At 48.9% G+C, this 27126-nt stretch overlaps 3 protein-coding genes and 1 long non-coding RNA gene across 8 annotated transcripts in view; 2 read left to right on the top strand and 2 right to left on the bottom strand.

Moving 5' to 3' along the window:
• The window catches only part of ADGRA2 (adhesion G protein-coupled receptor A2), a 125274-nt gene extending 110253 nt beyond the window's left edge, over positions 1 to 15021 (top strand). The window contains exons 11-19 of the mRNA XM_079954931.1: positions 793 to 954; positions 1948 to 2157; positions 4020 to 4224; positions 5061 to 5269; positions 6284 to 6411; positions 6734 to 6857; positions 7887 to 8032; positions 8424 to 8513; positions 9603 to 15021. Coding sequence (XP_079811057.1) covers positions 793 to 954; positions 1948 to 2157; positions 4020 to 4224; positions 5061 to 5269; positions 6284 to 6411; positions 6734 to 6857; positions 7887 to 8032; positions 8424 to 8513; positions 9603 to 10839 — 2511 coding nt within the window. The 3' untranslated portion in view covers positions 10840 to 15021. The remainder of the gene's footprint in view (positions 1 to 792; positions 955 to 1947; positions 2158 to 4019; positions 4225 to 5060; positions 5270 to 6283; positions 6412 to 6733; positions 6858 to 7886; positions 8033 to 8423; positions 8514 to 9602) is intronic.
• BRF2 (BRF2 general transcription factor IIIB subunit) lies at positions 11696 to 21464 on the bottom strand. Of its 2 annotated transcripts, none has more exons than XM_079955146.1 (5): positions 21164 to 21464; positions 18691 to 18853; positions 18445 to 18504; positions 17455 to 17776; positions 11696 to 16737 (listed from the first exon to the last, which is right to left on the bottom strand). In XM_079955146.1, exons 2-5 carry the CDS (start codon positions 18842 to 18844, stop codon positions 16029 to 16031), a joined length of 1245 nt encoding a protein of 414 aa, XP_079811272.1. In that variant the 5' UTR covers positions 18845 to 18853; positions 21164 to 21464; the 3' UTR covers positions 11696 to 16028. The 2 variants fall into 2 exon arrangements, with proteins under 2 accessions (XP_079811272.1, XP_079811273.1); XM_079955147.1 differs by lacking the exon at positions 21164 to 21464 and adding an exon at positions 18943 to 18966.
• Positions 11696 to 27126, bottom strand: part of LOC307204041 — an 88159-nt gene continuing 72728 nt past the window's right edge. Inside the window, exon 2 of the long non-coding RNA XR_013833484.1 lies at positions 11696 to 15922. This is a non-coding gene — a long non-coding RNA (uncharacterized lncRNA). The remainder of the gene's footprint in view (positions 15923 to 27126) is intronic.
• OGDH (oxoglutarate dehydrogenase) overlaps positions 26395 to 27126 on the top strand; it is a 61201-nt gene continuing 60469 nt past the window's right edge. For all 4 annotated transcript variants that reach the window (XM_079954945.1, XM_079954943.1, XM_079954946.1 and 1 more), the window contains exon 1: positions 26395 to 26528. The gene's annotated coding sequence lies outside the window, so the exon portion shown is untranslated. The remainder of the gene's footprint in view (positions 26529 to 27126) is intronic.

Below are 27126 nucleotides of genomic sequence, written 5' to 3'. Positions count from 1 at the left end.
CAAGGATTACTGAAATGTATGTGTTTTGAAGCCTCATAGTATATCTTAAGGATAGACAATATGTTAAGGAGTTTAACAATAAAGAGTAGAGTGTTTTGAGAGCTGAAGTATGGTACCAATACAGTGGTACCTCGGGTTAAGAACTTAATTTGTTCCGGAGGTCAGTTCTTAACCTGAAACTGTTCTTAACCTGAGGTACCACTTTAGCTAATGGGGCCTCCCGCTGCCACCGTGCGATTTCTGTTCTCATCCTGAAGCAAAGTTCTTAACCCGAGATACTATTTCTGAGTTAGCGGAGTCTATAACCTGAAGCGTATGTAACCTGAAGCGTATGTAACCAGAGGTACCACTGTATTTTTATTGTAAGCACCAAATTAAACATGTATGAACAATTTCTGCTAAAAATGTGATATTAATGATGTGCTGCTTATGTGAATTGCATATTAATTCATGCTTATCAAAATAATAAATAAAAAGTGTTGCTGATCTCCCCGTCCCCCACCCCGCCAGTGGCCACTAGACATTCTGTTTTGGTGCCCACAACCCAGGTCCCAGAAGCCATTTGGCTCCTAGCTTTTCTACCCCAGTTTCTATCACTGCCTTCAGACGCTGATGGACTCCTACCCCACCAACCCCAGGCAGCATGGCACAAGAATGCTGGGAGCTGAAATCCAGCAAGATCTGAATGGCCGCAGGTTCTCCGTCCCTGATTTAAATCATCTCTTTTGCTGCAGCCCTGGGGTTTTCCCAGCAATGCCTTGGAAGACCTCACCCTTGTCTGCCTTCCCGCAGCTCACGGACGTCATTGTGGAGATGGCCAGCAACATGATGCTAGTGGACGACCATGTTCTGTGGATGGCTCAGATTGAGGACAAGGCTTGCACCAGCATCGTCCGCTCTCTAGAGAAGATTGCCGCCTACACTCTCAGCACCAGCTCTCAGTACATAGCCGTGGTAGGTCACACCGAGAGATGTTCAGATGGGGAGGGGAGGGTTGTGGGCTGTTTGGAACTAAGGAACACGGGCGGCACGGACACACCCAGTATTCTTGGGCAGCTGCTGGGGACCAAGCTCTTTGACAGGCTCACCAGTGCTGACAGTCAGCTCAGTTACCCATCCAGCAACCTGTCCATGGACTTATCTGGGAGCTGCCTGCCATTTTGAATTTCCCACAGTGCCTTGGAGCGGCCACGGTAGTATTGTGGGAACTTGAAATGGCAACTGGTACCACCAGCTACACTTGGAGAGAGCAAGGGAATGAGGGATGGAGGAAGTCACTGCAGGGCAATTTATTAAGGGACTCATTGAACTTGGAACAAATCAATTGGAGGAATAATTTTAAGGTGTGGGTAATAAGAAATATTCGTATTGAGACAAAAGGGGTAGTTGCAAGTTAACAGGGGTGACGGATGGGCACAAGAGTGTGGATCTGTGCCACCATGCCTAACAATGATACTCTTTACCTGGGAGTAAAAAATGGGGGAGAAATACGATTTAAATGAGAATTTACCTTATTCACACTTCCTGAAACAATATGAAAACTGAAACACCGCCTTCCTCAAAATTTGCACTTTTGCAATGCAGCTGTCCCACCAAGTAATGTCTACCCCCCCCCAAAAAAAATGCACATATTGGGGTAAAGCATGCATAGAAATGGGTATATTAGTGAAAATAATGCACAGAAAATGCATTATATTGGAGAAAATCACTGTGCAGATATGTGGGTCTTAGGCAAAATTGCATACAAACATGCCGTTATATTAAGAAAAAGGCGCACCAAAATGCGATGAACTTTCGGGAGGGCTTTAAAAAATAAGTATATAAATAAATTGCAAATGGATGGGAAGAACTAAGCTTAAGACAAGGGAAAGTGGAAAGGACAGCTTTGCCCATCGCTCCCTGGGAGGCACCCCAGGTCTCACAAGTCGGGTACCTTTGCTTTGGCAGAACACAAGGAACATCGCTTTCGAGGCTTACCTGATCAAGCCAGACAGCTATGTGGGCCTGAGCTGCACGGCCTTTCAGAAGCGCGAGGCGGTGCTCAGCAGTCGGCCTCACCGGCAGGAGCGATATGCCGAGTCCCTGGCAGACCAGCAGCTGAAGTTCCGGTGTGCCACGGGGCGGCCAAACATCTCCCTGGCCAGCTTTCACATCAAGGTGAGGTGGGGAAGGGCAGGGTCGGGTCGGGTGGATAAAGGAGAGGAAAGGATCTTGGCAAACCATTATAGGATAAAGTAAGCAGAGCAGAAATCCAGGCAGCCCTCGCATGGGCAGGGCAAGTGCAGATGAACTGCATTCAGAGAGTCTGCTACTCAAACCAGACCTGGAGTGGGAGATCCATGATCAGGTCTCACAACGTGCTTTGGGCTAAAAGCAACCACTGAGTTGAGAAGTTGGCATTTTGGGTCAGCACCATAACACTGGGGGGAAAGGATTTGGGAACATAGGATGCTTCCTTATACGGTGTCAGACGGTTGGCGTATGGAGACCAGTATTGTCTACACTGACCGGAAGCATTTTGCTAGGATTTCAGAACAGGGTCCTTCTCAGCCCTCCCTAGAGATGTCAGAGATGGAACCTGGGACCTTCTGTAGGCAAAGCAGAAGCTCTGCCACTAAGCTGGGTTATTTCTCAAACCTCCCCCTGCGATGCTTTGTACGGAGCAGAATGTAGCTGTCTTTCAGATGTCGCACTACTCCAACTTTTGCAACACAATTTTGGGGCTTAAGGAGAGTACCAACCTGTATGTTAGGGTGAAATGTGTTTAGAAAAGTTTGAGAGGAAATCTGTTGAGAAATGCATATTTAAAAACAAATTCTCATGCAATTTGTTTTTAAATAAACAGACAAATAAATGGTCTGTAGCCATCTTAGCTTTACTCAGAACAGACCCTTTGAAATTAATGGGCCCAAGGTAAAGGTAAAGGGACCCCTGACCGTTAGGTCCAGTCGCGGACGACTCTGGGGTTGCGCGCTCATCTCGCTCTATAGGCCAAGGGAGCCAGCGTTTCTCCACAGACAGCTTCCGGGTCATGTGGCCAGCATGACTAAGCCGCTTCTGGCGAACCAGAGCAGTGCATGGAAATGCCATTTACCTTCCCACCAGAGCGGTACCTATTTATCTACTTGCACTTGACATGCTTTCAAACTGCTAGGTTGACAGGAGCAGAGACTGAACAACAGGAGCTCACCCCGTCACAGGGATTCGAACTGCCGACTAAGCTCTGTGGTTAGACCACAGCACCACCTGCATCCCAAGTTAGACATGCCCAGGGGTCAGCAACCCACGGCTCCGGAGCCACATGTGGCTCTTTTACACCTTTGCCGCGGCTCCGGGGCAGATACTAGCGAGGGGAGGAGGCGCATTGTGCGCCCCGACACTCCCCACTGTGGCGGGCGCTGCATTGGCTGTGATGTCGCATGGGGGCGGTGCGTGCGTTAGTCACGCACCGTCCCGACGTCACCTTCCCACCCACCCACCCGCTACATTGTAAGGGGCATGTACGCTAGTCACAGCATTGAAAGGGGGCATGTACGCTGGTCACTGTTTTGAAGGGGAGTGAAGAACACACACACACACAAAAAGGTAACTTGTTAATTTAACGTTTATTTCTATTAGGAGGAGTAATTCTGAGGGGTCAAACAAAGAAATAATAAAAAAATGACCAAAAAAATATTTTTATAATGACGAGTTTTGCGGCTCCCAGTTTTTTTTCCTTCAGAAACGGGTCCAAGTGGCTTTTTTTATCTTAAAGGTTGCAGACCCCTGGACATGCCCATTATCTTTAATTAGTCTGTGTGGGACTGGCATTGGATGCAACCCATTGTAACTTAATGCAAAGAAAGGAAGGAATGGATTTATGAATGAATGAAGGGGTGGGGGTGGGCTACTCCAGCTGTACCTGGCAACGTGGACAAGAAACTGAACTGGTAGAAGTCAAGTTTCTTGCGTGTGTCCCCAGGCTGGGACTGGGTTGTCATTGTTTTGCTGGGTGACCCCTTTGTTCCCTGTCCCACCAGAACAGCATTGCTCTGGCCTCCATTCAGTTGCCTCCTGGTCTCTTCTGCCCGTCGGCTCCTCCCTACCCCTCAGCTCACAAGTACAAGCTCCAGTTCCTGGCATTCCGCAACGGCAAGCTCTTCTGCAGCACTGGAAACTCTTCACACCTGGCAGATGATGGCAAAAGGCGCAGTGTGGCCACTCCGGTGATCTATGCAGGAACACGTAAGGATCCCAGTGCCCGGGCAGTGGCTGTATGGAACAGGCTGTATGGCCTGCCTCTTTTGGTTTGGCTAGCCAACGTGGGGCCCTTCAGATGGGTTTTTGGGCGGTGGGGAGCTCATCTTCCCTAAACACAGGCCACACTGGCTGGGGATGATGGGAGTTGTAGTCCAAATCATATGGAAGGTAAAGGTAAAAGACCTTTAAGATGGTTAAGTCCAGTCAAAGGCAACTATGGGGTGTGGCGCTCATCTCGCTTCAAGCTGAGGGAGTCGGCGTTTGTCCACAGGCAGCTTTCTGGGTCATGTGACTAGCATGACTAAACTGCTTCTGGTGCAACAGAACACCTTGATAGAAACCAGAGTGCACGGAAACACCATTTACCTTCCCACCACAGTGGTACCTATTTATTTACTTGCGCTGGTGTGCTTTTGAACTGCTAGGTTGGCAGGAGCTGGGACAGAGCAACGGGAGCTCATTCCATCATGGGGATTTGAACCGCTGACCTTCCGATCAGCAAGCCCAAGAGGCTCAGTGGTTTAGACCACAGTGCCACCCGCTCTCCACGCTGGTTATTCCTGCCTCAAAGGGCATTGCTTAAGAACCCGTGTCTGAAAGCCAGCATTCATATTGTTTGTCTTTCCTTTAAGAATGAGGAAAGGAATAACCAAATGAAGCAGGCAACCGATCAGGAAATAATGAATATATTATTATTATTATTAGGTGTTAGGGGAGGGATAGTACTCTAACCCTCTCTGCTGTGCAAGACAGCATCTGTTCCGCTCAGCCTGAAGGCAGCTTGCAGCCTCTTTGCCCATTCCTCGTTTGGTCTTCCTCAGATGGCTGTGGAGCGAGCAACTTCAGTGAGCCCGTCGTCATCTCGCTGCGGCATTTGGGCGAGGGCACAGACCGCATGGCCGCTTCCTGGGACTTTGACGTGCTGGCTGGGTACGGGGGCTGGAGAGCTGAAGGCTGCCAGCTGATTGGCCTGGAGCCCAACATCACGACCGTCAGCTGCCGGCACCTTGGCAACGTCGCTGTGCTGATGGTGAGGCATGGGGGGGTGGGCTGGCCCACCTAATCCAGCGCCCACCCAGCCCAAGGGAGGTTTGGGTTGCTTTGCCTGGCTATACAGTGGTGCCTCGCAAGACGAAAAGAATCCGTTCCGCGAGTCTCTTCGTCTTGCGGTTTTTTCGTCTTGCGAAGCAAGCCCATTAGCGGATTAGCGGATTAGCGCTATTAGCGGCTTTGGGGCTTAGCGGATCAGCTGTTAAGCGGCTTAGCGGATCAGCTGTTAAGCGGCTTAGCGGATCAGCTGATAAGCGGCTTAGCGGTCAGCTGATAAGCGGCTTAGCGGATTAGAAAAAGGGGGGGGAAGGAGAAAAAACCCGCAGGAACTCGCAAGACATTTTCGTCTTGCGAAGCAAGCCCATAGGAAATTCGTTTTGCGAAGCACCTCCAAAACGGAAAACCCTTTCGTCTAGCGGGTTTTCCGTCTTGCAAGGCATTCGTCTTGCGGGGCACCACTGTATTCAGCTAAGGCTGCCATGCAGGTAGTGATCTCTCCACAGGAGCTGGAACACCGAGATCCCCCTCAGTGCTTTAATTTAAATTAAGCTGCCTTAATTTCTAACCACTGCGCTCTGTTGGACCTTATTCAAAGTGTTGGTGCTGACCTTTAAAGCCCTAAATGGTCTCAGCCCAGTATACCTGAAGGAGTGTCTCCACCCACATCATTCAGCCCAGACACTGAGGTCCAACTCCGACGGCCTTCTGGCGGTTCCCTCCCTGTGATAAGTGAGGTTGCAGGGAATCAGACAGAGGGCCTTCTCGATAGTGGCTCCCGCCCTGTAGAACACCCTCCCATCAGATGCCAAGGAGATAAAGAACTACACAACTTTTAGAAGACATCTGAAGGCAGTCCTGTTTTGGGAAGTGTTTCATAGTTGAGGCTTCCCTCCCCGCACTGTCTTTTGTTGGAAGCCGCCCAGAGTGGCTGGGGTGACCCAGTCAGATGGGCAGGGTATAAGAAATAAATTATTATTATTATTCTCAAACACAGGAACTGAGCAACTTTCCACGTGAGTCCCCGAGCCCAGCTGAGGTGCTGCACCCTGTCATTTACAGCTGCACTGCCCTCCTCCTCCTCTGCCTCTTCGCCACCATCATCACGTACATCATCAACCACAGGTGAGTATCCTGCCCCATCTCCCTCGCCTGGCCTCATCCTGCCCCCATGTCCTTGGCTTCTTACTTGCAACAAGGCCAGCGGGTGTCACTGCCTGCCAGCTTCTCCCACCTCCTCCTTTGTCTCAGTGTCAACTTTGTAGGACTCAGCAGGGGGCAGGATGGGGATTGATCCAGAATTCGCTGTCCTTGGCCGCGAATCTACCTGCTGTAGGTGTACCTTGCCTTCCGCCCTACCTGCCACAATGGGCACCAGCCACCGCCGGCCTGTGGTCCTTCCTCGGCTCCTCCACCCACCTTCCTTTTGTGCCTGTTTTCCCCGCAGCACCATTCACATCTCCCGGAAGTGCTGGCACATGCTGCTCAACCTCTGCTTTCACATTGCCATGACGTCGGCCGTTTTCGCGGGAGGCGTCACCCTTACGAACTACGTGGTCATCTGCCAAGCGGTGAGTATGTTAGCAATGTACAGTGGTGCCCCGCAAGACGAATGCCTCGCAAGACGGAAAACCCGCTAGACGAAATGGTTTTCTGTTTTGGAGGCGCTTCGCAAAACGAAGTTCCCTATGGGCTTGCTTCGCAAGACGAAAATGTCTTGCGAGTTCCTGCGGCTTTTTTCTCCTCCCCCCCCCTTTTCCTAAGCCGCTAAGCCGCTTATCAGCTGATCCGCTGATAAGCCGCTTAACAGCTGATCGCTAAAAGCCGCTAAACCGCTAATAGCGCTAATCCGCTAAGCTGTCAATGGGCTTGCTTCGCAAGACGAAAAAACCGCTATACGAAGAGCCTCACGGAACGGATTAATTTCGTCTTGCGAGGCACCACTGTATAGGCAGCACGATGACCCTGTACATACGCAATAAACAATCTTTTATAGAATTCCTTCAAACAAGTCCAAAATGATATCTTTAGCCTTAAAGTCTCTGAAAATCTTTAAATGAAGTGAGGTACCAGATTTTGTATGATGAAAGACAAGCTGTGAAGCTTTGTGTATTCAGCAAATATGATGTCCGACACTGAACAGTGATTCCGGATATAGACTACTGTCTCGTAGAATTCTTCGTCAGCGTGGTGGGAGGATATAGAATTGTTTCATAAACCCATCTTATTTCAAATGAATGTATGTAAATGAAAATATAAAATGATGTGGAACAGTGCTCATGTAATAATGTAGTCACTGCTGAGTATGGCAAGGAGGACCTCATCCTGTGGGCAAGCGGTTGTCTTTCCAGTGGCACACTGGTATTGCACCCAAAGGAAACAGCAACAGGCTGCTTCTGCCTCTGTAAGAATGCCCCGTGGGCATGGCATCACATTATTAAATGGAATAAATAAGACGGAGATGGCATCACTGCCGACAGCGTTCCTGGAAGCGCCGTAGTCATGGGGCATTCCGTCCCAGATCTGGCAAGTGTCACCCAGCCCTTGAGTGCAACTGATCCACAGGAGATGACTGTGTCCTCTGCCTTTACTCTCTACAGGTTGGCATCATTCTGCACTACTCTGCCTTGTCGACTCTTCTGTGGATGGCGGTGATGGTGAGAGTGATCTACAAGGAGGCCACGTGGAAGGCACCACAGCAGCAGGAAGGGGAAGCCCCCCAGCCAGCCCCCCGCCCAATGCTACGGTAACGAGGGAGAAGGTCTCGTAGGGAGGGAGCTGTAGGCTGCAGGAGACGCCCCTGCTCCAAGTTCACAAAACTGGGTTCAAGAGGAAACTAGTCACGATGGCAGTAATGATTCTGAATACCAGTTACTGGAAACCACCAAAGGGGAGAGTGCTGTTGTGCCCAGGCATCTGGCTGGCCTATGTGAGAACAGGATGCTGGACTTGACAAGCCACTGGCCTGATCCAGCAGCTCTTCTTACAAGGCAACTCTTGTGCCTTTGGGGAGTGGATTGCTCCTTTTTGAACCAAAAGAGGGGGACTTATTCTCTCCGTCTCCAGCCCGTGGAAGGTTTGCAGGTATAATTCCCACATCCAGGAGATCAACAGTAGTGACTTTCTTTGTGTTTCAGATTCTACCTGATAGCTGGTGGGATCCCCCTCATCATCTGTGGGATTACAGCAGCAGTCAATATCCATAACTACGGGGATCATGACTCCTAGTAAGTAATCCAAAATGCTCCTTTTTATACAGCAAGGCTTCATGTGTTGGGACCCCATTTAGGGGCAGGACTTTGGAAAACTGGTAGCATCTCACAATTCCTGGGATAGATCAGGACTAGCCAATGTTGCTCCTTCCACCTATTGCAGGACTCTCATCAGATCCAGCTAGTGTAGCCAATGATCAGGAAAGAGGGGAGTTGTAGTCCCTCCCCAAAAATCTGGAGTCCAGCATATTAGCTGCTGATGGGCTTGATGCTCTTAGTGTGCCTCTTTCAGCACTTCCTTCTGGACTCAAATCAGCGCCACCTCCCACAGAGAACAAGGCCTACAGTGGTTACTCTTCCTTCTCCTCTCGCTGTTTCATGCTTGGAGAAGGCAAGGCAAGAGGCTTCAGGGATTAGCATAGAGTCACCCTACTAAAGCATGGGACTTGACAGGCAGCTATGCCAAGCCCAGGCACCAAATCTTTGTAACTCTCCTATGGTTAACTCCTGTTTGGGAAATACATAACAACCAAGCAATGCAGTAATTATTAGCCACAGGAGGGGCGCAAGGTGCACGGTTTCTCTGCCAGGCAAGGTGCAAAGCCCTTCTTTTGCACCCTGTGAAACATAAATGTGCAGTTTTTTTAAAAAAAAAACTGGCCAACCACCACCCACCCATGACTCCCGAGCCTCCCCCAATTAGTCAAAACAAAGGGGGAATGGGAAAGGAGATTGGGAGAGGCTTGGGCGTTGCGGTGGGCGGCCATTGCCCAGTTTTTTTTAAACTGTGCATTTATGTTTCACAGGATGCCAAAGAAGGGCTTTGCACCTTTATACAATATGCATGTGTGCTTGGGCCCAGGGTCTTTTGCCTCACCATCCCCACCACTGACTCAGCTAAAAAAAAAGAAAAGAAAAAGTGCCCCGATTCACTGAAAAAAAAATCTGGTAACCATATTAGCAACAAATGGAGGGGCATGGGCTTTCCATTGCTGTGGCAGACCTTTGGGTTAATCTCCCAGGACTCCCCCTACATTCTCCCAGTTACTTCAGACCCACTTGATAGTTCTGCTGAACCTTCCCCCTCTCCCCATTCCCCTGCAGTTGCTGGCTGGCTTGTCAGCCAAGCATTGGGGCCTTCTACGTGCCTGCGGCTTTCGTCCTGCTCGTCACTTGGATTTACTTCCTGTGTGCCGGAATCCGATTGCAGTGCCAAGCCAAGAACCCCAAAGAGGCGCCCAAACCCCTGGAAATGCGTCAGCGGCTGGGTGGCAGCAGCAACCTCTTGACAGACTCGGGGTCCATCTTGGTCACGCTGAATTCTACCCCGCACAGTGCCGACGTCGATGGCGTTTACTCTTTAGGGGTGCAGTTCTGGGCTCTTGTCATCACCCATTTCCTGTACATCACTCTCTGGACCTTCGGGGCCATGGCAGTGTCCCAGCGCTGGTTCCTCCTGAAAGTCGCCTTCAGCTGCCTCTACGGAGTCACGGCTGTGGCGTTGGGGCTCTTCATCTTTGCCCACCACTGCGCGCGCCGCCGAGACGTGCAGGGCTCGTGGTTCGCCTGCTGCCCATCTTACAGGAATGCTTTGCCCATGCAAGCCTATGTGCACCCGGGAGTGGGAGTGGAGGACGGCTCCCAGGTCTTCATTGGCTGCAGCCCCGAGGCGGCTCAGTCCATCAAGTCCTCCTCTTCCCCCAGCAGCAGCAATTCCGCCCCGGGGCCTTGCAAACTCAACAACCTGCAAGTGGCCCTCGGCCAGGCGGATGGCAGCCCTTCGCAGACGGCCTGCTATGAGGACGCCGAGCCTTGTAATAGCAAGAGCACCCCGCCGGCCAGGTACGCCAACAACCTGCACGGCCGCAGCAGACACCACAAAAGCAGGACTAAGCAGTACCGGGAAGGGAAACACCAGCAGCGCCTGAAGGCTCTGCGGGGACCTTCCTCGGAGCACCCTACCAGCGAGAGCGGCAGCCTCCCCACCAGCCACTCGGAGAGCTACCAAAGCAGTCGGAACAGCCCTCTGAACAATCGGCGCCACGGGGTGGTCCCAAGCCTGGAGTTGGCCCTGACGCAGTCCGACTTGAGCGACGGCAGTGGCGGCCACCACCACGGGGCAGACTTCAGCCAAGGCCAGCTGAGGAGCACCAGCCGAGACAACCTCAAGCACCAGGCCAATGCCGCAGTGGAAAAAGAGACTAAGAGGCGCTCCTTCCCCCTCAACACGGCCAATCAGAACGGGGGCCTGAAGGGCAGCGAGTACGACATAAACCTCACTGGGGCTGACAGCGCAGCCGGCATGAAAACGGGTCTCTGGAAGAGTGAGACGACTGTGTAGGGAAGGGTCAAAGGGCCAGGGGGCTGGAGCAGGTTTCCCCAGCCTCGGGCAGGAATTGGCAAGGCACTGGCATCTTGCTGCCAGAGCCTGCTGATGCAAGCTGCAGAGGCTGATGGTGTGCACTGTGTGGGGCTTGGGCAGTGTCTGGTTGGCCACGTTCCCAGACCCCCTGCCCTGCAGTCGAGAGGAAAGGCCACCTGACATCTGAGTTGCAAGGGGGCAGGGTAGGGAGAGGGTACGTGCATCACATCCTAGGAACCACACCATGGCCTCCATCACCTATATCCTGTGCACCAGGTGACTCGGCTCCTCTTTGTTCCTGGGGATCTTTTCCTGTCCCCACCGAACGAGCAGCGATGGCCTAATTTGTACGGTGAAAGACAATCATTTGTTCTGGAGCATTGCAATCTATATTATATCCCTTCTGCATGTCACTTAGATCCTAGGTGCTTTTTTATTTTTATTTTTTTGGTATGGCATACCAAGGAAAGCAGTGTTTATAAGCTGAAATCTCTAGCGTTGTATGTACATATGTATAGGCAAAATTGCCATCCATTTGAAGTGCCTACACATTTTATGTTAAAGCCATCAATGTTGTGTCAAAGAACTCTCGCCATCTCCACTCCCCCCTCCTCCAACATACCTCAAGGCCAGTTCTCATGGCTACTCTGCGGCTCATCCTTGATGCAGCCAACAAACCAAATTGATTATTTTTGACACAGCTCCAAAGCTGGAGACAGTTGGTCATTTTTAACAGAATTGATGGTAGTAAGGCAGAGGCATCGTTGTCCTCGTGGGGCTGACCAAGGAGGTGGCTCAAACCATGTTGGTCCTTTTAAGTATTTTTTGTTTGGGGGGGGGAAGCACTTTTAAACACCTTTGAGACATTCCCATCTGCTTAGTTCCAAGGGGGGCAGGGACAGTCCACTGTTTATGGGTGTTTTATCAAGTTAATGAGCAATCGCATGACCAAACTCCTATTGAATCTGCTACGTCAAAAATGAGCTCCACGCTAAAGATAAAAGGGCACATAGAGGGTCCAATCAAAGTGGGTCTGTAGTTAAAGGTGAGTCTTGGGCTCTGAAACAACTGAAGACTAGGGTCAGGGAAAGAAGATGATGTGCAATACCCCGGCATGAGCTTTGTCTTAGAATTGTTTAATAATGGCAGCAGCAAAAAGACCACCACTCCTCCTGCCTCTGAATTAGGCTGCTGAAGTTCCTGATATATTGCAAGTAGATTTTGTTGGGATTTTTATGCTTGTAGGGTACCAACAGGCAGTTGGTGCCACCTTCAGAGTCATCATTTTGCATTTGACTCTAGACTGGCTCCAGTTGGTAGACTAAGAAAAAATCCAGTAGGGGTCAAGATAGATGTCTGTTCACACCTGGTCTAAGCCACTTCATGTCAAGCATGTAGTTCATTAGGAGGCAGCAGCCTGAGCCTTTTGCTCCATTCTTCTCCTCCCTATCCATAGCCTTACAAAACCTGGTGCAAGGCGCATGACCTCTGAAGGTCACACTGAGATGCAAAGTGAGAAGAGGTCCTCAGCATGACACAGTGCAATAAGCCATTTCCCTCCACCCTAAGAGGGAGCAAATGTAGCTTTTTAGTGACCATATTTAGCCCACTGAATTACAGAGCTAATGTAAGTGTTTATTTCAAAAGCCATAGTCAAAACGCAATCAAGCAAAATATCAGCTACAAGTAAAGTGGGCTTACCTCACTTTCATGGCATGTACTTGGCCTTGCAGAAAAAAAGGAAAGGGGGAGCATAGCTTCTTTGTTTTTATGACACACTGTATGGCAGTTTTTCTATCCATGTTAGAGGGCCAACACCACCCAATCATTTAACTGCTCTTGCACAAGGAACCCAAGTGTTGTTCACAGAGACAGGACACATGTCCTTAATCTACTCAAGTCTGGAAAGACTACAGCTTGCTTTTTTTTGGGGGGGGGGAAGCAAGTTCTCTTCTTTCTTGTTTCTCTCCTTTCTACTCACTGATAAACATCTGGATTTCCAAGTTTTTTGGAGAAAAGTGTGTGTTTCAGGGTGTGGGAAGGTGTGTTATTAATTTAAATCAACGTGGAACGCATTGTGCAATTGGCTCACAGACTGGCCAACAGAACAGAGACAGGAACATTTCAGTGGGCGATCAAAGGCTATTGGCAAAGCACTTGGATCATATAAATCACACCCACGTTTTTGCAGAATTAAAACAAGCCAACCCGCTATAAATTCCGACCAGGCAGAGAGATTCTTTTATTATTTAGGATCATTGTTGTGCATTGTTTAGAGAGAGAAGACTTGTGAGGGTTTTCTGTTCACACCCATAAACCATTATGATACCCAGATGAGTGCTGTCAGTAACGCTGGTGGGGGTGTAGAAGTTGCTTAAAGCAGCAGAGTGAGAGGGGCAAACATATGGGAAGCTAAAAAGACGACAGAGGTATTTGCAGTATAGATGACTGTGTGAAAAATCCAGACAGGCGCTTAGAAATGCTGTCTCCTCACACTCCGGCCCCATTGACCTCCGAGGACATGCTGCCACCTTCTTCTGCATCATTTATGCAATACTAACAAACATTGACTCATGAGCATGAACAGTGAGATCTTATGAGAGCCACAGATGTAGGAGGACTAAACATGTTGTTTTTCCTTCCATTGAGTTCGTTAGATGGGTTTTCCATATTTGGGAAAGGGGAAGAGCATCCAGCTCCTAAAGATGTAGGCATCCCGCAAGGAGGGAAGTCAGCCGAGAGCCACAGTTAAGTACCGTATCCTTAAGAATTTACAGGAACACGGTGGGAGGGATTTTACAGTGAGCTCACCCCACAATTCTAGCATAACCTTTAAAGGCCTTTCTCATGCAGACAGCCCTACCCATGTGGGTGTGTCTCACGAGGCCAGCTTAACATCTGGGGCTTTTTTTTCAGCTGGAACTCAGTTGTGGCACCTCTCTGGTGGGCTCCATTGCCATTCTAAGAGAACAAGGGAGGCGTTCATTGTGAGTTCCGGCACCTCTTTTTCTAGAAAGGTAGCACTGAAACATCTGTGGGGTAAATGCATAGAAAAGCACTTCCCACAAACGGCACCTGTGTGTCAGAAGCGGCTGAAGAATATATTTGTCCATTTTCAAGGGTGTGTGTGCAAGAAATCTGAACAGGCCAGGCTCCCTGCACAGGCCCCACTTCTCACTTTTTGCAATTTATATCACAGGCAATAACAAGCAGCTGCTAGAAGAGGAAGCACATTCACTACAGTAAGTAATGCAAGCAGGGGGCGGGGATGCCAGGAGATATCTCCACAACAGAACCATAGCCTTGAGGGAAGACACAAACTGGGTACTATAAATAAATGTATAATTTTTACGCACATGTGTTGAAAATTCTTACTGCTCCTTTGAAATCAACTGTGCAGTGCTTACTAAAAATAAAGTCTTTATTCTGAACATGGCAGAAGATCAATGTACTCCTATAGACAGGCAGGCATACGCAGTCTCATTGTCAGTAAAACACCACCTACCTCGAAAGGAGCTGCAAGGATTGTTTTGGTCCTCATGTTATTGGTTCCACCAGTCAAACAGGCAGAGCCATAGGCAATCAGTAGGATCCACAGTGGCTCTAAGAGCTGGCATGGAAAGTTGGAGCCCTTAAAGGGCCATGAAGCACTTATTACCGGTACCTCCCAATCCCTGAATCTTCCAAGAACTGTTCCTCCTCCTCCTCCATCACCTCTTTTGCAACTACAGTAGTTTCACAATTGCTTCCTCCTATTTAGCTTGAGAGCAGATCTATTCTCCTTTCCCTTACCTCTGAAAATTCCTTCTTGGTTTTATATTTTTTATATTTAAATAAAGGCCTAAATCATTTATATGTCAGTACTACAACCCACATGATATTGCCGATGCTGAACGTGTTATATATGCTTGCTACACTGAAAACAGTATTATCAGAAAAGCTTTGTATTATTACCTTATTTTGTCTGTTTACATTATGAGCAAATGACATATCACAAAAGAAAGCTTTTTGAGTGACAACTGTGCCAAAGAACAGAGAGCTTTTTTGAGAGACAACTGTGCCAAAGAAAGCATTTAATAGGGCTTTTGCATTTTATAAAAATGAAGTGTTTCTAGCAGATGTTTCTTGTTTAATATATTAAAGATTTGCAACATCCAAAAAGTTATCTATTGCTTTCTTACTCCTCTGGCTCACTTGATACCTCACACAGTTCAGTATCTGGTTGGTCATAAAGTCAACTTTTTAAAATCAAATCTGGCAGTAACAAGAGTTTGGCCACAGTTACAAAGCAATAAACGGAATTGTGTAGCAACAATTTGAGCAACTGAACAAATCACATATGTCATTAATGTGACATACAAATTTGTCTCTCAACATGCATGTAGGCATGTTCTATAAAGAGATGCTTGCAAAGCCACAACTTTTTCTTCTGGATCTAGGTTTAAAGCATGCATGTCTGAAACAACTTGCAATTAGATTTTCACACTTCTCTTCCACTCTCCCATGCCTAACTATGAGGACCATAAATAGAACAGACAAACACTCATTCAAGTCAAACGCCAACTCAAAGAGGTATTTGTTGCTCTAGCTGGCTGACTGCCTCCACCCAAACCTTCAAGAGTGGATACTACTTCTCACCCAGAGATACGCATGGAAGCCTGCCAATCTTTACACCAAAAGTTGTCCTAAACAGCATGCAAACCACTGCAATGTGGCCACTTCCTATACCTCTTGTCAAAGTTGAAGGGAAACAATCACACAACCTCGCCAACTGGTTACTAGTGGTCCCCACCAGTAACCAAAGTTATCCAGGCCACCCAAACCTGTCTTCAATTATTACCACAGTAGGGTGGAAGGAGCCATGCCTGAAGGATGCGGGAGATTCTTAGTGGGACAGGAGAGCTGGGGGGGGGGGGGCAGGAATCACATCTGGCAACCAATGAATCCCTTTGCTTCAGACAGTACATAGGTAGACAAGTCTAAAAAGCCCAGGACACAAATTTTCACAATCCTTTAGTGGTTATGATGGCTCATTTACCAGAAGTAATGTATTTAGCATTAACTTTGGAAGTGTATATTCTATTCTTACCAAACTAAGCCTCCTAGAGATAATTTGTATTAGAAGGCTATTGCTTGCAAGCCTGTCTGAATCACTTGCAGCTTCGAGGTCACAGGCACGCTTGAGCCTTGCTAAACATCTCCTTTTCTTCTGGAGTCCGGATATACTGCTCTATCTCACTGTCTAAAATGGGCTCATCCCCAGTGATAGCAGAATCTTCAAGGCTTAGCTCAGGAGTTCGTAGCCTCTTTGCGGGGTTCAAGACGCAGGGTGGAAGCAAAGGTTTCCGCTTGCTGAACTTCTGCTTCTCTCGTGAAAGGGAGGCCTCTTCTACTGTTGCAGCGCTCTCATCTATTAGCTGCAGTGGCGCAGCTGCTGAGTTTTCTAGGTCCCGGTCTTCCGTAGTATCCACGATGCGGAAGGCAGCCTGTAGAAGCACACGGCGGTGCCGCAGAAGGTCACCGATGTGCTTTGCCACGCTCCGACGGTCCACTTTCAGCACTCGCAACCAGCCCAGCTGAGAAGCCATTTGCAGGAGGATGTTATGCAGCTCCTTCAGTCTCTGGTGGGCTGGCCGGGGAGCCTCCATACCAGCAAGCTTACAGAACTGAGAAAGGGTGCAAGTGAGGCGATCGACAGGCCGGAGAGACTGCCAAGCCAGGAAGGCTGCTGCTGTCACTATGGGGATGGGGTGCCGGCCGGTCACCAGCCACGTGTCGCTGGCAAGTTCCACCATCTGGATAGTCCTTGCCACCAGCTGCTCCTTTTCTTCCACAAACTTAGTCGGGATGCTGGGTGAATTCTGGAAAATCTTGAAGCTGGAAAGATGAAAATCAAACAAGCCATTTAGATAGACTGCCTTGGGTTGGGAGATGTGGCAGGATGGAGAAGACAAATAGATGAAAGAGGGACATGAGCAAAATAAAGCATTCTGTGAAAGGGCAAAGGGCAGAAGGACCTGCATTTTCCAAGGACACCAAAAAGGCAAGCTGAGCGGCTTGAATCAAAAAGGCAAGCATCTTCCATTAACCAGCACTATATGGACAGGGCCGAATTTACACTCTTCCTAACTTGTGCTCAACAAAATTCTGTTTGTTGGCTTCTTGCCCTTAATAATAATAGGAAGGATTTCCAAGCAATTACGGGATTGGTAGCAGGAGCAGAATTCACAATTCTGAGAATTATTTGTTTAAAAAAGGAAGTTTGCTGCCCCTGTGGCTGAAGAGAAAAGCCTGGAACTGCCTGAAGTGCCTCAGATGAAATCTCAGAAATCAGGGAGTTGGAGTATACATGCACATATGAAAATACCCATTTCTTCCATGATGGAAGCACACAGCACACACAGGGTTCCTACATCCAAGCACTGACCACATCCATCCCTGCTGAACTTTAAGAAGCTTGCTATTTCATCGGCCTTCCAATCAATATACCACACAGTCCGTATGATACTTGTAAATTCTGTCTCTGAAATATGGAAATTGCACACCAACTTTGAGAAGTATTGTCAAGGAAAGGGCACAAGAACTTCAACATACCTGTTGAGGTGGGTTTTCAACATATCCATCAAGCTGAGAGTAGGCACATCCAGTGCCAGTTCCTTCAGGAAATGTAGATAGGTCTTTGCAAACAACTCCTTGTCTCCATAGAGCAGCAGGCAGACTGTGCCCATGGTCAGGGGCCAGTTGTGCTGGCGGCAGGTCACAAAGACGCAACAGCCCACAAGCATCTCCTTCTTCTCCAAGCTGACTAAACTGAAGCAGGGACGTTTGATTGCCTGCTGGTAATAGGACACGGCTGTATCTTCAAACAGAGAAGGAAGCCGCAGAACTTTGCAGAGATCCCGAACACGTTTGACTCCTGTGGGGGAAAATACCACAGCAGTGCTTAAGAAATGTTTCCACATACACATTTATCAGTGACAAATCTAACCGCAGGGTAGGTCTTTGCCTGTATGAAGCTGCCTATATACTAAGATAATCTGTGGAGGCTCTGTTTCACATGCTCCCACTTTCAGAGGTTAGATGGGTGGCAATCATGGATAACATATTTTCAATTGTGGTAGTGTAACTGGAGTGTCCAAACCAAGCCTACTTTGGCTTTTTTTGGATATTATGGAGAACTTTTTAAAATGAAAGTCTTTGGGGGCTCTAATTGAGAATGGCTGTTAGTATTGCTGTTTCAACTTCATATTTTATTTTAATTTGGCTTTTAGTTATGTATCGATTTATATTTTTTGCAGCTGCACACACAATTATAATAGCCATTTAATGGTAACAAAAACAGACTGGTCCAGGGTTAACCTGTCTGTCAATGATTCAGCTGGGATTTGATAAGGCAATCAAACTGAACTGTGGACTCTATGCACCTCTAAAACTCTAAAATAGGTTGTTTCACAGCAAATAGGCAAGATTGTTTTAAAAATGCAAATTTCTCTTTGCTTTTAGAAAGTGGAACAATGCAGCTCTTGTGGATGACAGGCACATTAATTTCCACAAAGCATCAAAAGAGTAGTGCAGAATACGTACCTCGCTGTACACAACGGCTCGTTTGCTCATTCTGACCAGTACTCCGCGAATATGTGACTTCTATGAGATAAAAACACAGATATCAGCCAAACTTTGGTCCAAGCTCTCAAACATGCACCCATTTTTAAACTGTTGAATGGTGTGGGGCCTGTCTATATTTGAGAACTGCTTGCAAGTCGTATCTCAAATCCTATGTCTTTATAAGATACAAAGAGTTTTGAGCTATTTTGCTATTCTTAGCCTCACGTTGTAAATGTTCTTCATCAGCATATGTGGTTGTGAGAAGCCCTTCAGTCAGAATGAAGCCACAGTCTGCGCACACCAGCTGGTTCTGAGCATAATGAGAGTCCTCTACAATTTCCAAGGAGCCACAGTCTGGACACTTCTTTTGGCTCGACATCTTAGCAGCCTGAAAGCATAAATCAGGTCCACAGTTGGTCACTGATATTTTGGTATTATTTAATTACTTCCATGTATTACATTTACCGTATATCCCACCTGTCCTTTGAAGAGCTCAAGGTGGTATAATGGTTCTCTCCCCACCCAATTTTTTTTTCTCACAACACTGTGAAATTAGTTGGTTGTATTACTACTACTAAGGGACGCGGGTGGCGCTGTGGGTTGAACCACAGAGCCTAGGACTTGCCGATCTGAGCTCCCGTTGCTTGGTCCCTGCTCCTGCCAACCTAGCAGTTCGAAAGCACGTCAAAGTGCAAGTAGATAAATAGGTACCGCTCTGGCGGGAAGGTAAACGGCGTTTCCGTGCGCTGCTCTGGTTTGCCAAAAGCGGCTTAGTCATGCTGGCCACATGACCCGGAAGCTGTACACCGGCTCCCTCAGCCAATAAAGCAAGATGAGCACCGCAACCCCAGAGTCAGTAACGACTGGACCTAATGGTCAGGGGTCCCTTTACCTTTATTACTACTACTACTATTATTATTAATTGAGTTTATATACCATCCTATACCTAGGGCTTTCAGGGCAGTTCAAAGAATAGTATTAACCTAACCAGTTGGAATTACCCACAGACTTGCTGATTTTTTTATCATTTACTAAGTATTAAAAAGGTAAAGGTACCCCTGCCCGCACGGGCCAGTCGTGTCCGACTCTAGGGTTGTGCGCCCATCTCACTTAAGAGGCCGGGGGCCAGCGCTGTCTGCAGACATTTCCGGGTCACGTGGCCAGCGTGACGAAGCTGCTCTGGCGAGCCAGCACCAGCGCTGCACACGGAAACGCCGTTTACCTTCCCGCTATAAAGCGGTACCTATTTATCTACTTGCACTTAGGGGTGCTTTCGAACTGCTAGGTGGGCAGGAGCTGGGACCGAAAGCCGGGAGCTCACCCCGCCGTGGCGATTCGAACTGCCGACCATGCGATCGGCAAGTCCTAGGCACTGAGGTTTTACCCACAGCGCCACCCGCGTCCCTCAATACTAAGTATTAAAGTATATCAAATTCTATTCGAAAACCAGTCACTGCCGGGATGTTAGAAGACATAATAGGACACAAAGTATGGAGAGGACAGAAAAACAAAGTCTTTTTATTTCCCTCAAAATCAAGGTGTCTCCTAGCTTGAAGGCCTACCATACTCTCACATTTGAAAAGTATCATCATAAAATCAGTCTGAGGATTCTACAGTACAGCTTTACATTTCTGAAAAGAGCTACAAAGACTACCAGAGATTTGTGGGGGCTCTGTCTTCAGTTCTGATATGCAGAATGCAGCTTTGATTAGGAGGGGAAGGAAACACTCTCAAAGTACTCAGCTCAAATTACATAGGGCCTGATCCTGTCTTGTCATTGGAAACTACTGTATTTAAAGACTGTTGGTGGGGGTGGGAGTGGACGGAGCCAGGATGTGGGGCTTGCGGTTTTTCCTCTCGCATTTGAAGCACCACCAGCATTTCTATTAGAGTTTGGTGATAAGAATATACCTAGCATCACGAACACTTTTCTGGTGGCCTGGCAAGACTTGCCCCACAGCCGTCCGCTAAACAAGTGCTTCTTAATTTTAAAAAAGGGCACGGAGACAAAGCTGTTGTGGAAAGCTCCTCCTTTATTTCTCCAGAGGCTCCTAAAGGCAAGTGAATAACGCCAGGGCAACCTGGAGTGCGGGAAAGGGGAAGAGAGGTGAACTGCTGGCTGGTTAGGGGACACAGAAAAAAGAGGGGGAAACTGACTTGTGTGATTTCGATGATGCTGATGTAAAAATTGGGGTTTGGCTTTTGCTTCCCAACTCCCCATGGGACTCCGAGTCCCCTACTTCAGTGTTTCCCAACCTTGTGCCTCCAGCTGTTTTTGGACTACAATTCCCATCATCCCTTGTCACTGGTTTTGCTAGTCAGGGATGATGGGAGTTGTAGTTCAAAAACAGCTGGAGGCACAAGGTTGGGAAACACTGCGCTACTTTACTGATCTTTAGTGTATTTTTGGTTTTTATGGAAGCCGCCCAGAGTGGCTGGGAAGGCCCAGCCAGATGGGCGGGATATAAATAATAAATTATTATTATTATTATTACTAAGTCCATGATCCATAACAATGGTGAGGAGGAGGTTTGCTGGCGGTGCTCACAGAATCAGCGGTAGTTGGAAGGGGGTTTCAGCTCACGCCACTCGCGGGTTACATGCCCTCCAAAAAAATCCCATATCCCCCCCCCCCAAAAAAAAAACCCCGGCCTGGCTCCTAGACAGCCACCCAGGAGCCTCTTTCCCCCTTACTTACCTTCTCGCCGCCGCTTTCGCAACACCGGAAAAAGCCGGGGGAGCTTTTTCAAGAGGGCACACACTCCTTCCGGGCAATCCCCATGGCAACGGGGCAATCGGGCCCAGACACGCTCCAACGCTAAGCGGCCTCCGGAAAGAAACAAAGGAGCGCAGGACAAAGGTTCCGCCGGAGCCGCTCAGCTCGAGGGCGTTACAGATGCGGCGAGGCGGAGCATTTGTCTGGACTGAGGGGTTGTCAGATCAACGGAAATGAGCTGAAGTTCCAGCTTTTTAAGCTCCTTTTCTCGGAGTTTATTCTTAGAATTTAATAAAAAAAATTAAAACAACAACACCAGGAAAGCTGAAGACTTCCTTTTCCATCTTTGTAGTAAATCGTCTATTAGCATCTTCCCTTTGCCTCATTTTCACCCTATCTTTCCTGATCTTTCCTTTGCATTTTTCATTTAGTTCCCCTTGGAATACTTGTAGATTTTTGAGTGGGTGAGACACCAGCTCCTTATGTAACAGGGGGAAATATTAATATCAACACGTAGCACTAGAGACATACTCTGCAAATCTAGCCATGTTGACTCAGGTTGTAGCCTTAATCTGGATTCAACCAAAATCTACCTTTCTGTGACTTAAATCTAGTCTTGCCCTCTAGGGAAGCAGAGAGCAAGTTTCTGCCCTATTATTTTAGGGTGTTTCAAGAGTGCTATGTCAAAGTACTGTCATATTCTGGATAGAACAATCAGACCAATCATTTAGCACTTTGATAATAGCTTCAGTGCTGTGCAGTTGCGCATGCTGTGGTTGTGAAACTGGCACCACATTTCCCACACCTGATAAAATAATCCTAGCAGCAAAATGCTTCCACTTTGGGGGAACTGATGTTTATTAACAGTCAAACAGCTAAAACCTAAACCATTTGGTAAACCTAAAACATGGGTAAACAACAATTCTTGCAACAGCAAGTGGAACCTGAAAGTTTTACTGTGTGGTTGCAATTGCACAACTGTGCTATATGGGAGCTGTGGCATCTCCAAGAGAAGTATTACAATACACTCTCTTCCATTCCTAGCCTAACTTGCACAAGCCCTCAACCTTCAGCAACCCTCATAGGAAGGAATGGAGGACTATAGAAACTTACATATGCACACACCATATATATTTATGAGCCATGCACTGCACACAAGGGAATTTAATGCTGCGTTATTATGAACAAAATATGGATGAGCAAAACTCAAACCAGGAGATGGCGCCCTTACTTTACACTTGGTGCTCTCCCTAAAAGTTGTTACATCACATTTCTATAAATTTGTCCATTGAACAAAGGTGTTAACCAGCTTAAATCTGATTTTTGTTGCAGCAGGGGACCAAAATACAGCTGAAGCTCTAAGATGCTGCTACACACAGCATCTATGAGAGTGCAGCAGTGATGGGCATTCAGAATACAACAAATTCAAAAACGTTCTCATTTAAGCAATGCTTGAAATCTTGGAGGGCAGGGGGACATACTCTGCAGATCTAGCCACGTTGACACAGGTTGTAGCCTTATATAAAAATAACGAAAATCATAACTAGTACAGAATCCTCATGAAAACAACTGGCTCATTAAGAAGAAATCAAACCCAGAACAGCAGCCACGTAGGTCTGGCGAAAGAAGGGGGGGGGGGACAAATTCTGTGGCAACTTAAGAGAAACCCGCTTACTGTGGCCTGAGCATTAGTTTTGTTGGAAATGACTGTGGCTCTTGCCAAAATAAGCCAGCTAGCCATTCCAATCCAAATAACTTTATTGTACTAGCCATGTGTCATGACAAATCTGAATCAAAAACAAATGCACGAAATGGGATGCTGCTGCGCCGTAAAAATGATAGTTTCTTTTTAGATCTCTGCGTATCCCTTACTGCTATATAGTGTCTGATCTTTTTGGCCGCCAGAGGGGGTGGGGGAGGTCGAAAGTCGCTTTGGGACGATGGGGCGAGGCCGCCTTGCCCGGTACTCGGAGCAAACAAGGCCAGGCAGGTTGCTGTGCAAGGCGGGGAGTTCTGTTTTCCCACGAAACCAGTTGTTGCGTGGCGAGTTCCCGCCCCCACCAGGATAAATAAAGACACAAGACACCGTAAAGTAAAGGTAAAGGTACCCCTGCCTGTACGGGCCAGTCTTGACAGACTCTGGGGTTGTGCGCCCATCTCACTTAAGAGGCCAGGGGCCAGCGCTGTCTGGAGACACTTCCGGGTCACGTGGCCAGCGTGACATCGCTGCTCTGGCAAGCCAGAGCCGCACACGGAAACGCTGTTTACCTTCCCGCTGGTAAGCGGTCCCTATTTATCTACTTGCCCCCGGAGGTGCTTTTGAACTGCTAGGTTGGCAGGCGCTGGGACCGAGCAGCGGGAGCGCACCCCGCCGCAGGGATTCGAACCGCCGACCTTTCGATCGGCAAGCCCTAGGCGCTGAGGCTTTAACCCACAGCGCCACCTGCGACACCGTATGTAAGGTTAATTGGGCGAATTAGGCCACAACTTTATTGAATTCAGGAATGAGAGGCATTGGCATAGGCATTGGTCCTAACGGCTATCCGGCTCCAGCCCATTTGCTGGAGACACGGGGAAGGGTTAACCTTATATCGGGGGAGACTCCCGCGAGGCACGTCGACTAGGAGCTCCCCCGGGTCACCGCTCTGGGGCGTGCCTTTGGCCCACACCTCCATAGGCTTCGGACAGGGCCACGCCCCCCGGGGTCCTTTAACGGACCACCCTTCGCTCGCTGGGGGGAGGTGATGGCGTTCCTCCCCCCCACACATCGTCTTAACCCCTTCTTACCAATGCCTACCGCCAATGCCGAGAAGTTGTGACGAGTTGCTACGAGGTAGGCGAAAAACCAAAAGGCCCGAAATTGCCAATTGGGAAAAATTCCTACCATGCCCCTTGCGGCGACAGACCGAAGTCCATAGCAATGTCAAAGGCCTGCCTGAGCCTAAATCCACGTAAAGGGAGGGAGGGTGGGAAAAACGTGGGGGCGAGCCGGCGAAAAGAGGGCGAGCCCCCTCCGCGCTGGCCCTAAATAGGGCAAGCCACGCCCCCCAGCCGACCAGCTGATTGGCTGGCTGGGGGGGGGGCCGGCCCGATGGGGATTCCCCTGCTCTCGCGGGGGCTGGAGCCAGCCCCCGCTCACGTGGGGTGGGCGTGAAGCCCGCAACCCCACCTCCTGGGGCAGGCCCGGAAGTGGCTTTGTTGCAGCAGCGGCCGCACCCCTTTTGCAAGTCCGCCGCGTGCCAGCAAGAGGCTGCAACTGGAGCTCACGCTCGCGGGATAAAGTCACGTGAGGACGCGGCGGGCAGGACAAGGTGAGCAGCCCGGGCAGGCGCGTCACTCTTACGGAATGGGCGGGCCGAGGCGCGGCCTAGGCCAACGGTTCTTTTGTGCACAGCCCAGACGTCGGGGCTCTTTTTGCAGCCTGGGCTAGCAGAGCTGCAGCCAGGTCACAGCTATTCCTTAGGCTTACTTACTCCTTAGGAGACGTGCATGGATGGCACTGAACTGCAAGGCTGCAGCCCTATAGCCTGGTGGTCCCGATTCGAAAAACCCAGCCTGGCTGCCACGGAACTGGGTGCCTTTGAGCGGTCGCTACCTCTCAGCCCAGCCTACCTCGCAAGGTTGTCGTGAAGACGACATGAGACGCTGTGCAATGCTACCCTTGAACTGTCTGGAGGAAAAGTGGCGTGCAAATATAGTGTGATAAAACAAAATATGCACATTTTCCTGAAAGCAATCTTTATGTGTCGACGCTGTGGGTCTTTAAGGCGATACTGGCAAACCCTTGGTGGTTGCAGGAATTTGGCATTATAAATTAGGACCTTGAACCGGCCCAGGTAGCATATGGGCAGCCATTGCAAACTTTTGAGCATCAGTCATGGGTTGGCAATAATCTGTTTCGCATCAACAATATAACCACTAACGCTGACACCAAACTCTACTTAAAGTAAAATAGAAACATCGCCACCCAATTCCACCCCCACCCCTTTCCCCCTTTTCTTCCTAATGTCTCAACAAAATGAAACTGTTTTGTAAAAATGTTACATGGAAAAAATACGAGAGAGAGAGACATTGCACATACTTCTGTAAATCAAGAAAATCTTTAATAAAAATACAGTACGTTTAAAAAATAGTAGTAAACAATATAGCCGCTGCGTTTTGCAGCAGCCAAGTCTCACGCCCCCAGTATCCTTCTCGACACGATGCAGATCCTGCAGTAGGGGCTAATTCCAAGAGAGATCTCCTGAGATCGTTTGCAGAAAGTAAGCACCATTTAACACAGCGGGAGTTACACCTGAGCGCGCTGCAGTACCGTAAATGAGGGTTCAGGAATCCCTCAAAGTTGTTTCTACCTCTACAACTGCGGATATGGCGGGGAGCAGAGAAAGGAAGGGGGGGCTTTTGTTTTCCCCTCATGTGATCAATCGGAGGGAGCGGGTTGGCTCCGCGGAGATGAAAAAAGGGTAGACTTATCCATGGCATTTCCGGGCTGTCATTGGAATCTTTCTCCTGGGCAGAATTTAAGAGCTGCCCACAGAAACCCGTCGAGAAATGTATTATTACGGGTGCTTTTAGGTTCTTTCATGGGTTGCTTGTGATACTTGGTTTTAGTGCTTCTATAAAGCGGCTTTACATGGTCACTTCTGAAAGGAGAGGAACGAATAAAGATTTAAATAATCGTAATAATAATACTGAATCCAGATTCCCAGAAAGTGTAGTTTTGGATTGCAGCACTAATTAAGTAACTAATTAAGTAATTAAGTAACTAATTAAGTAATTAACTACACTTTCTGGGAGCCCCACTGGATGCAGTACTACTACTAATAATAATAGTGGTTAATTAATTTAAATAATTTAAATAATTATTTAATATAATTTAATATAATTTAAATTATTTATATAATTTAAATAATTATTAGTAAAATACTGACTGATTTTAATTGATTAATTAATCAGATCCCACCCTTTGCGCAAGTCATAGGACAGCTTACACAAACACAATGCCGTGCATAACATCCGAAACCAGACCAGGGGCAGGGAATTTAGGGCGTTCAAGATACTGTTCCTACCCCCCCCCCCCAAAAAAAAATCAGCCCCATTCCCGGGCCCGTGGTCCGGGGGTGGTGATCTGAACCTGGAGAGTTACAGGAGTGACGGGCTCAGAAACTCAGCGCTTAGGTGCAGCTCTGCACGTTTCGTCTCTCCGAGGCCGGACCGGCGTGGCGCGGTGACGCAGCCCGGGTGACGCGGCCGCGGCGGACGGCAGGGGTGGGGCCAGCGACTGGCGCTGTCAAGCGCAGCAGCTCAGAGCCCGTGAGGCGGGGGGAGAACGTCGAGGCGCTGGCAGGTAACGGCCTGAGAGAGGGGCGAGTGTCGATGGCGGGGGCTCCGGCGGGCCTGAGGCGGCGCGGCCTTGGTTTCTGAGGGGAGTTGGGGGCGGCGAGGCTAAGTGAGGAGGGCCGCCGCCGCCGCCGCCGCCTTCTTTCCTGGCCGAGCGAAGTGTCCTTGGCGCGACGCTGTTCGGAATGGGGTGACCGGCCGTGGTCGCGCGGGCGAGCGGGGGGTGGGGAGAGAGAGAGAGAGAGAGAGAGAAGGGGGTGACGGGAAGAGCGCGAGTGCCCCCTCCCCCCCCTCAAGCCCACGTGGGAGCTGGAGCGCGCGCCAAGCCGGGACTCCCCTGAGTTCTCTCTCTGGGCGGCTGCGAGGAAGAGAGAAGAGGGAGGCTCGGGTGGCTGCCGGCTTCTCCCGACCTGCCTCGTTTGCTGTGTTAGCCGGGCCCGCTGGTTGCCTTGCCTCTGGGCTTACGGCCCTCTTCAAACCCCGGACAATGAAGCCAAGGGCTATTACGTCTGCATTAGAGGGCGGGAGTGGGAAACAACGACGGGGTTTTTTTTTGGGGGGGGGTGCTTCAAGCCTTTTTTGTTGTTGTTTTTTGAAAGCTACCC

This window comes from Podarcis cretensis, assembly GCF_951804945.1.
Source record: "Podarcis cretensis genome assembly, chromosome: 15".
NCBI lineage: Eukaryota > Metazoa > Chordata > Lepidosauria > Squamata > Lacertidae > Podarcis > Podarcis cretensis.
This window is presented reverse-complemented; position numbering and strand designations above follow the sequence as displayed.